The sequence below is a fragment of the Hemiscyllium ocellatum genome, chromosome 18 (genome assembly GCF_020745735.1).
Source record: "Hemiscyllium ocellatum isolate sHemOce1 chromosome 18, sHemOce1.pat.X.cur, whole genome shotgun sequence".
Lineage (NCBI taxonomy): Eukaryota > Metazoa > Chordata > Chondrichthyes > Orectolobiformes > Hemiscylliidae > Hemiscyllium > Hemiscyllium ocellatum.
This window is the reverse complement of record NC_083418.1, coordinates 2,652,838-2,663,863: the sequence shown is the minus strand read 5'-3', so window position 1 is coordinate 2,663,863 and position 11,026 is coordinate 2,652,838. Positions and strand designations below refer to the sequence as shown.

General features: G+C 40.5%; 1 gene segment (V, D, J or C); it reads left to right on the top strand.

Annotated features, from left to right (window-relative positions):
* The first annotated feature begins 1,981 nt into the window (after positions 1-1,981).
* On the top strand, positions 1,982-3,723 carry LOC132824522 (immunoglobulin kappa constant-like). The segment is given in 2 exon segments: positions 1,982-2,024; positions 3,404-3,723. Coding segments are annotated over 2 exon segments (363 nt in total).
* Positions 3,724-11,026: the final 7,303 nt, after the last annotated feature.

The following is an 11,026-nucleotide window of genomic DNA, read 5'->3' as shown; positions in this document are numbered from 1 at the left end:
AAGCACATATGCATTGCTCTCGCTCTCAAATGTCCTCACTGTCGCTCGTGCCGTCTTTCTTATATCTCCGCCAACCCTCCCCGTACCCCTGAGCCACACCTGATGCCACATGGCTCTTGCTGCAATATCCAAATAAACTAACATTCTCATCAGGATTCCAAAATGCACTCGGGGTCTCCTGTCTTTGCTGCCGAGTATTTTTAATTGTCCGCTTCTCCCCTATTTCGTCGCGCCCTGCATACTTCGAAGCTGAAGAGTGGCCACGTCTAGAAAACGACTCCCCACCTCACGGACGCTCCGTATTGACACCAGCTGCTCATGGTTTTCTCTTCTTGTACTCATTATCTTCGAACAGCTAGGATTTATCACATGGAATAGGATGTGCACTATCTCCCCGCCTTTGTATTTCATAGCAGAGTTCTGATGAGAAACAGCTGCAGCAGAAATTTCTCTCCAATGCTTTCAGTGTTTCAGCGTCTCCTAGGATATTCTGAATTATTTTCTGTTGGTCGGGTTCGCGCCGATATTTATCCCTTCACCAACATCTCTAAAATGCTGCTTGATCTCAATGATAGTTATCAGATCTTGCTGTTTACAAATTGGCTTCCACGTTCCTACATCGGAACAGTGTCTTGTTTTTCAGGCAAGTCCCTCACTGTTTTTAAGTGTCTTTGGGAGAGGCTGTGGTGAGAAATATTCGGTAAAAATACACCTATGTCTTTTCTTTAGAGGAACTTTGGGCTCCCACAATCTATTTGTTGATCAGCCATTTTTCCAATACAACGTCCACAGAAATCTTCCTCGTGTTCGTCTGATGTGTCCATGTTTCCCTAATCGGGATTTAAGAGGCAGCAATAGTTTCACCATTCAACTTAGGCGTTACTCGTTTGCACCTCCAATTTCTCCATCTACTTATAAAGTCCTTCCAGGCAAAGGACTCTGCTTAAGATCACCTGTTTAAATTTTCTCTTGCCATTGCATCGTAGCAACCAACCAAGTTATCTGTTGTCTGCTTCTATCATGACGGCACTATTTCTGTATGAGAACAATTCCAGCCTCCTCAAGTGTACTCATTCTTCCAAGTGTGAGCTGGCAGAGGGAGCATGTCAGGCTGTTGGATCCAGAGTTCTCAGCTTGGCCTGACTGTGGATACTGTAGCCTCAAATGCTCAACGTTGCAGATGAAGTGGGTTCGCCATGGGGAAAAGTAGGGTGACAGGGGACTTGTGTGGGTTTGTATTTCGGTTGGATGCTCCTTCGAGGTTTTGTGCGAAATGATTGAGCTAAATGAACTGCTTCAACATGATACATATTCTCTAATTCCATTGCTCTGTCACTCGAGCACATTTCCCAGGCTGAGAGTACAGCGCAGCACTGAGAGAGAGTGGTGCTATCCGAAGTCCATTACTGACGGAGTGCAGCACTATCAATGGGTCAGTATTTAGGGAATGCGGCACTGTCAGGAGGTCAGTACTGGGGGAGTGTCGCACTGTCAGAGAATCAGAACCGACAGACCATCCTTCAGATGGGACAATCTGATATCTGTCCTCTTGGAAAGACGGAGAATATATAATGACACTACTAGTTGAAAAGCAGGGGATTCCACCAGTGTCCTGTTCAATACTAATCTCCCCAGCAATCTCTCTAATACACTGATACACTGCTCATTGTCACACTGATCCTTGGTATTTCACTGTGCATAATGAAAAGTGAGGTGCCTAAGTAGTCCTAAACTGGAAGCCGGTGCAACACAGTTGAAAGCCTTTTTTTGTGCTTTCTGTCCATGATACAGGTACTCTTCCATTGTCTGCACACTCAGACCTGCCAAGAGTCATGGGGTCACATAGGACCCTGAGATATTGAGACCTTTGCAATCTAACCATTGACCTCAACCCAGTGCTGAGTATCAATTTTTGATATAAAATCGTTAATCTTCAACAGCATAACACATTCCAGAAGTGTGCTGATGCAAATATGCACCAATGGGTTTTCAGAAAACGTTCTCCAAATCTGACATAATCGGAGGTATGTTAAAGCCATATCAAGATAAAAGACTGGTGTCCTTCACGGAAGTAAATCTGCCATCCTTACCTGGTCTAATCTGCATGTTATTCCAGATGATCAGCAATGAGTTAAACTCTTAGCCACACTCTGAAATGGCTGAACAAGCATTCCATTGTAATCATCTGTGGACAGACTCAAAAATAGAATGAAACCGGACAGACTAATTGGCATCGCTCCCGGCAGCAGAAACAACATCAAACACAACGCTGTCTGCACTGTTTCTGTCTCCTTACTAAATTTTGACAGCAAGTGGGAATTTTGGAACGCTGTCTCACAGGTTAATCAAGTAATCACCTGAGGCAAACATAATGACAGAATCATACTTTCAAGACAATGCCCCATACACCACCATCACGATTCTTGGACATAGCATGTCCCACCAGCCCGGAAGAATTGGTGACGGTATAGCCTTCATAAGTTCAGGTATTGACCAGAGGAGCAGGTAGGTAATACGGAAGCTGAAAAGATCTTTGTTTCGGACATGGTTGGAGTACTGCCTGGAGTACCTTTAACCGCACAACAGGCAGGATCTTATCTCACAGGATGGGGTGCAGAGGAGTTTCTCCAGGACGTTGCCTGGGAAGTACATGCCAAACCTGCTGAAAAGCTCAGATTGTTTTCTTTGCAACAGAAATGGGTTTGTGAGGCTCTGACAAATGATTTCTCTATAGGAAGTTCGCCTCTTCTCCAACAGAAGTGGGAGATTTCATGAAGGGCATGGATAAGGTCAATAGGAAGCTGTTGTTTTCCTGCAATGTAACGTCAATAACAAGTTTACATGTATTCAATGTAAATGACAGGAGATTTAGAGAGGAGTGGAGGAACACATTTTCTCACCCAACGTTTGTGGATCTGGATTTCACTGCCTTGGCGGTAGTTGAGCTGGGAAACCTCACAATACATAGAAAGTGCATTGATGAGTATCCGAAATACCATTGCATTAAATATTACGGGCCTAGTTCAGGAAAGTGGATGGACAGTTAATTCAGTACCCTGATGATGGTACAGACTTGGTCGCATGTATTGCATGATCCTCTGATTGAAAGAAACCTCCTGCTGATTATCAAGTGCCGTCCTACATTAGGTGACAAATTAGCCTCTCCTTAATGTTGAACAACTCGTCAAGGAAACATTGAGGTTGGAGAAGCTACACAATGTACGCTGGTTGGAGGACTTCTGGGTGTTCAATGATACAAAAAATTTGTGAATGTCTATTCTTTGGTCAGGTTTTTTAGATATTTGATACAAATTTTCAAAGCAACAGTCTTGCCATTTACCGTTCAGATTATTAAAAGTCCCTTTGAATCACAGGGACAAGTAATCCTTCTCTTGTCTTCCAGGCAGTCAGAGATCTCAGTCAAAGCTGACCCTGCCAGCACTCTCTCCAGAACAGGTCAAGGCCAAGGGCACTGCCACTGTAATGTGCTTTGTCAATCAATTCTATCCCGCTAAGTTGGAGGTGCAGTGGAGGAAGGATGGTGCAATCGTTTTGAACGGGGTTCAGGCGACCAACTACATGCAAGTTTTGGACAGAACCAGAAGCCTGCTGACATTTTCTGATTTCAACTGGGAGCCCAATGCTCGCTTCTCCAGTGACGTCGCCCACGCGAACTTCTCCTCTTCCCTCTGCAAGAAAATCAGGAGATCAGAATGTTTGTAGAGTGATTCAGACAGTCCACACAAGAGACACAACTTCAAATACAATAGGGCTGAGTTTGCAGGAGCAAGGTCAATGTCAGTAGTGAATTTTAACTCTCTTCCATCTCTGGACTTACCCAGAAACATTTCTGCAATTCAAGGGTTGAGAAAGGGTATTTGGACAGTGTAGAAGTAGATTTATTCTATATTTTACATTTATATACCGTTCCTGTCCGAGGATTTTTAGCTGGGGACTGAGTCGTCTTGTAATGCAATTTAAAGTTTTCGAAATGCTGAAGACTATTAGTGTACAGAAACGATATGTACCTCTGTCGTCTCAAAGTTAGCAAACCAGATCTCTTTCCTGGTCACCCACCAGTTCCAATTTAACATTTTGTCACTGTTTAAAAGGATATGATTCTCATGTGATTAAGAAAATCTCCACTGATGTTTTCCTCAACCTCCATTATATCTGTGGATTTTTGGAAATTCCTCTATCGGATTTGTTAATTTCAGCCATTTCTCCGTCAACGTTCAATTTGAAAACGGAATAAAGTTGAAGAGGATTCAGTCGGTGTGTCTTTGGTCCTTTGGAATTAGGCAGACTTGAAGGGTAATATGAAGATTGAAGTGACAGCTGAAAGGCTCCTCCCTCATGTCCTGGAGCAAACGGGGGACAATACAGGGATCAAAGGTAATTCCCCTTTTTCAACAAAGCACATATTGAGCACAACAAGATTCCAAGCTAAACAAATCAGCCCAACAGTTTGGAGCAAGGACCACTGGGAACATTCCTCTGATCATCTTGACCAGCACGACATTTTTGCTCCAAAAAAACCCACAACTGAACAGGGATTGCGTAATGAAGAGTCCAAATGGTACAATTGGGTTTTCTTTATTCTTCAAATAAGATTGATTTTTTTTCGCGTGAGCACCTGAGGTCAGATTGGTTGTGTTCAGTTTGAGATTACGTGAGTCATGGCTGGGAAGCACAGTCAATGAGTAACTAGTTCCAATTTTCTACTGTCACGTTCTGTCACGCCCAGGCCAGAGAGTATCCGGTAGATGAGTAACCCTTGGAATTCTGTCCCAGCTTCCACTGTTGCTTTATTTAAATTCAAACAGGGCTATAGCAAACTGATACCACAATCAATGGATTATCCTGAGATGGAGCAAGTATGATTCTTGATTCCAACATGGGATACTGGGGTTTGTGTAAAACATCCAGTAAAAAATGATACAGGACGTGAGAATGAAGAAAAGAAATACATGTCAGAATGAAGACCATGTTGATGGGAGTGAGGCATATTTCAGTTATATATTCCTAAAATCCATACAATAAAGTCATCCTTCTATCAGAAACTATGGTCCGAGAAAACAGCTCCTTGACGTCCAATATTTCACCAACTCTCCCTGAAAAACTGAAATGTTCCCTGCCTCAGTGATTTCCTCCAAAAGGGTATTTTAAGAATTGGTCGAGGAATGGAACACAACTGTTGATTCTCAAAGAAAACAAAATGTAATGTTTTGGAGATGGCAGCGGGACATAAAGAAAATAAAGAATGACACCAAAAGCATATAAAATGTAAGATGTTGCTGCTGTTACCTTTATACATACATGAGTGTGTGTGTGTGTGTGTGTGTGTGTGTGTGTGTGTGTGTGTGTGTGTGTGTGTGTGTGTGTGTATGTGTGTGTGTGTGTGTGTGTGTGTGAGAGAGAGAGAGAGAGAGAGAGAGAGAGAGAGAGAGAGATTTGGTGAGTCAGATTCGTTTATTGTAAATGTAACGTCTTTCTCAGGACAAACGAGGAAGTTCTTGACTGATGAATGAGTGAGCGAAACCCAAATCCGAAGCAATAGGTCAACAGAACAAAGTGATATAAATCAGACACAGCACAAACACAGCACAACCAAAATGTTGCAACCGACTCAAAGTGCAGTTGGCACAGTGTGGAATGCAAAAAGGTTTGGTCAGTGTGGGACTCAGGGATGGGGGTGCGAGATCTCCATTTGCTTTTCCAAACTGTTTCAGAGCTGTCATTTCAGCTGCGGGAGCCTGCTCGTGCGCTTGCCGCGAACAACTGGAAAATGGTAAACAAGGAAACAGGAGTCTGGTAAGCAGATCCGTTGAGATTTTTTTAGTATGAATGACGGTGTAAACAGAATGATTCAAGGTTACGTCCATTCGCGAAGGTCAATAAATGCAATGAACGGAACCATCAAATCAGATACTGAAGGCAATTACTGGTATCATGAAGGAATAGATATATTTCATTTGTACTTGGCGTCTGTCCATAATCATTCACAGGGTTCAACATTCGTTTCCTCTATTTTGTCATTGTTAGTGGGTATAATTTGAATGAACCTTCACCATCTCTGTTTCTAAATGAGCAATGTACTCAGGTACTAATTTTCACATGAATATCGCTATACAGTCAAGCAGCAGAATGCCAGTACTGATGTAAAAGGAAGTGGTTTTCATGCACTTCATCGTTCGCACTTTCCATCTTTATTTTACCTTTACTTATTATCATCCTGAAGAACATTTACTCAAATTCAATCCCAAGAAACCCTTCCAGAAGAGTATCTTTCCCGGTGTTTTTGTAGGAAAAAATCTTTAACGATGGATTAAATCATTTGACCCATTTGTCCACACTCGTAGCCCTTATAAACTTGCCCCACTTTCTTTCTTCTTCTGAACAAAACGGTATAATTCACATTTTCATGAATAGTAGCTCTTTAAATTCAAGAGCGAAAATTTTTAGTGGAATATCAAGCATTCTGTGGATATTCAAATAATATTCATTATTTGTGAATTTAAAAATATCACGGGCTAAGACGGATAAAAAAAATGAACTAGAAAGTGCACCATTTTTAAAGCAATTACTGAATGATCAAACTCTCACGAGGATATCTCCGATGCAGCATGAGACATATGCGTTCATGTATTGTTTTTGAATGAACTATACCTTGGTTAGCAAATTGCAATTAAATGTAAACACAACATTTAACTGATGTAATCAGAATTCTGCAGGTGAATCTAATTACTAAATATATTACTTTAGTACAGGGGATTGACTTCATGACATTATTACGCTTTTTAAACATTGATGTTGCCACCTACTGAAACATGTTGTCGAGCTTCAACAGCATATATCTTGAATGCTCAGAAAGTCTCCTGTCCTGGTCTTTTGCTTAGCGAGTCTCTCTCCATCAGAAAAGGAGGGCCGTGAGATGGAAATGCATTATGCAATCAACAGTCTCTTGAAAATTTACAACAACATATTGGCGTACCGGTAACTGAGTCATAAACAATCAAACTTCTGCTAAATTGTGTGAGAAGTGATCCCTGTGTTTCGTTCTCTAACGTAGTTCCAAGAGTGTATGGCCACTTTAAGACCAAAAAGGCTTTTTCTGAGTTCAAGATACATAAAATACTTGCGTATACAGAACAACTGAGTCAGGCTGTTCCAAAAAAATGGCTGCATTTTGTTAGAAGTCTTGACAACAATTCAAATGTGGCCAATTCATTGAAACCAAACTCTCAGCCTTTCAAAGCGAATCGAATTGAGAATCTGATAACGTTGACAGGTCAAACCAATCAAGTCTTAAGAGTTTCAGATTTAATCAGCAGTGACGAAGTGAAGTCATTTTGACAATCGGTCAGAGAAATTGCCATTGAACATTAGAGCAATCATTTGAAAGGAGCTGTCAAAAAGAATGCTTTCAGAAGGCACTATATATCAAAGGTACCTTTTGCAAGAAAAACAGTAAATCCAAAAGTCAGACTACAACACAGAGAAAAGACAGCAGACAATGCTGTATGGAAGCAACAGATTCAGAAATCTGGAAGGAAAACAGTGTGAGAAGCTGCACGAACTTTGCGATGTAAAATTGGTGTAATTTTTAATATTTGTGTCATTGCAGTGGCAGTTCAATGCAGTTGTAGTCAGACAGTGATTATTTAACAATAATGGACTTGGACCTGTTCATTGTGTTCGCTTACTGCACATTGTTAGAGGTAGAAAAACATTTTTTTCTGCAAACAATTAAAATCGAGCGTTTTATTTCACTCACTCATGCTTTTAGCAGATTACGAGGCAAGGCAAGCTTTTCTGGGATATTAATTCTAACTGGCAGAGAAGTTCATCCTCCACAACGTAAAAAATCTGTGATGTGTACGATTACATCTAATAGTGCTTACAGGTATCTAAGGAATGACATTGTCTCGTGGAGAAAAATGCCGTGAATTATGTTTAATGTTCGATCACATGCCGTCAAAAATAAGAATTTGTCTTTTAGCTCAAGGGCTGCATGAATCATCAAGTTACTACTTTCCTTGATATCCCCTAGACAGCTGAAGCAGCCGTCAGTTTAAGCAACCGTCTGATGATCGATATTGCGGATGGATTAGTGATGGTTGGGTTATATTAACTGTATAATATGACCTTCGACATACGTGAATCTTTGGATTTGGATTTTCTGAAATTACGGTTTAAGTGGATTATTAAAATATTTTCAGTGAAGTGTAGATGAAATTATAGCTAAGCAAGTTTGTGAACGTTTTTCATGGGGGTCTGGAATATGGCTTTGATTTACAATGACATCACCAATATACACATGGAATGTCATGTAATATCGACATTTTATACTTCACATGCATTCATGTGAACTTGGTACTGCCTTGGTATTGTTATTTCACTATTCAATTCACATCAGTTGTCCATCTCTGTCTAGTTTGGTAAAGCTATCTTCAGGTAAAAAAATTTAAACATTGCTTGACAGACTGTGACATCGTTGACAGATCAGTCAGTTTTCACCAAGTGAGCCGTGCACATCCAAAATCATTACTTGAAATTGTTTTATTTCTACTTTCTTAATTTTTTATTCCTGCTGATTCCTCTCTTCCATCACAGATTTTTTGAATGTGTAAGTTCTGATCAACCGAAGCCTCGTCAGAGTGTTGAATCATTGACACGGTGATCGGTTCAACACACATTTCTTTTGTTGTTCTGTTTCGCTAACAGTAAATTTAGTGGCAATATGCATCTTGTCCCATGGAAAATGTGGTCTTTCACTTTGTACTGCCTGATATTTGATGGCTCTGTCAATGCCAGATCTTCTATTTGTTATCACAGAAGTCATACTGTGATGGATCACTTATTACTATTTCCCATCATCTTTCTTTCTCATTACACTGGTGTGCAGTGTTATCCATGGTCCGCGTGGTACAACAACTGAATGTTCAGTCTGGTTTCCCGTTACTTTTATCTTTGATAGGTTTTTAACTATTTGTCGTCAGCGTCGAAGGGGAAGGTATTGTGCTGAGAGACCAGCAGCTGTGGTTCTGGCAACGACCCGTGTTGTCCTGTGTTTAAAAGAACATACCTCACTATTTTATCCAGGAACCTGGAGTGGAAATAGACAATGTGCCATAGTTCTGTTATGTAAAGCCAAGTTATTATACTGATCATGGTTGGGTGTTATTTAATTATTTGGATGTGGTTTTAACACCACCAGTATCGTTTCTTTAAATTTGCTTGCTGAACACTCTGGCCATTCAACACATAATAGTGAGTAGCCACATCTGAGAGAGACTGAGATGTCAGAGCACCAACGATAAGGAGGAGGTCTGTGATTTTACTCTTCAGCATATCTGCAGTATCATTCTTTTCAGGATGGTGCATGTTATACTACAGTAGTTTCTTATACTACAGCATTGCAGGAACAACTGCAAGGAATTATAAAAATGCTGAATTTATACTGCAAAGGGCAGGATTCATGCTGCGCAGCTTAAGTAGCTGCACAAACACGTTTATATATAGATCAACACAGTCCCCTTTTAGAGAACAGCTCAAGAGTGCAATGGAGTATCCCATCAAATTATTGCTTCTTCTGATTAAGAAACAGCACAAGTGAGAGCATTCAAAAGATTTCTCCCAGTGTTCGTTTCATCTTTTAGCGTCCAATACACCGTAGATTCTCACTCAAATGTGTGACAAAGAGCTATAGAAAGCCATCAGAAACTATGACACAACTCATCAATGCTGATACCCTCATAAAACCTTTCTGTTACCATTAGCATAGCCTTCAGCAAATTTGTTATATACGAATTACATTTTGGAAATATATTGTGCCAATTCAAGCTGTCATAATCCACCTGACTAGCAATTCGATCCTGAATAAAAGTTTCTATAACCTTGTTAACTTGCCTGGCCTCTGAGTTTTAGTCTTCATACTACAACTTTCCTTGAACAATATAGTTGCAATATTATCTAAAAAAAAGTATGCTGCTGAGAAAGCACGGCCGGTCAGACAGTATCCGAGGAATAGGAGAATCGACGTTTAGAGCAGAAGCCCTTCATCAGGAATGAGGCATTCCAGCACCCCACATTTCGACATTGATCTTCAGCACCTGCGATCCTAACTTTTCCCTCTTATGCTCCTCAGATGCTGCCTGACTAGCTGTGCCTTTCCAGCACCATACTTTTCAACTATGATCTTCAGCATCTGCAGTCCTCACTTTGTCCTAGTTGCAATATTATAGTCTTCTGAAACCGCCCGGACCCCTGCACCTCAGAAAATAGAATGATCGCGTCCAATGCTCCTATATCCCTTCTTCTCACTAAGTCGTTTAGTGAAATTCATCGAGACTCAGTATCCTGCTAAATGTACACTGTACATATTATCCATTAAACTTAAAATTTCTTAATGCATGGCCACGTTATCATTTCCCTCTTTGGTGAATGGTCGCCTTCAACTGAATACAATTGGGAAACTACAGAAACCATTCCTTACAAGCACAAATAATTGCGCAAATTAGATACACACTCATATTATTAACCGTATTTTCACATTTGAGTTGAACAATAAAAATACCTTTTAGCATAGCGGCAAATTCTAGCTAAAATGTAAATCCACCGGAAAAGCAAACATACCTATAAATTAAATAGAATTGCGATTTGAACTTGATGTCCAAAATGAGAAACATCGCTCCAATTCAATCCTTTCCCTCAAATTAATTTTTCTCTTCATGCAACTCACTATTTTAAATTTGTGTTAAATGTATTAGATGTCTCAAACTGAACTCCATTCTTGTATATCCAGATACTGCCAGCCCACTCTTCTGGTGTGGCCCTCGCTGAGAGGATTGGAGTGTGTTGCACGTATTTCTACATGTGTAAGTTGAAAGACGAAGGAATCTAAATGAGGATCATCTGTCTGGAACAATGAGCGCAAACATGAGTGCCAGTTCTTATGGAAAGCATTCAAAGAAGATTGGCTTTCCGTATTTCTCCGTATATAGAATAACTAAGGGATTTTTTT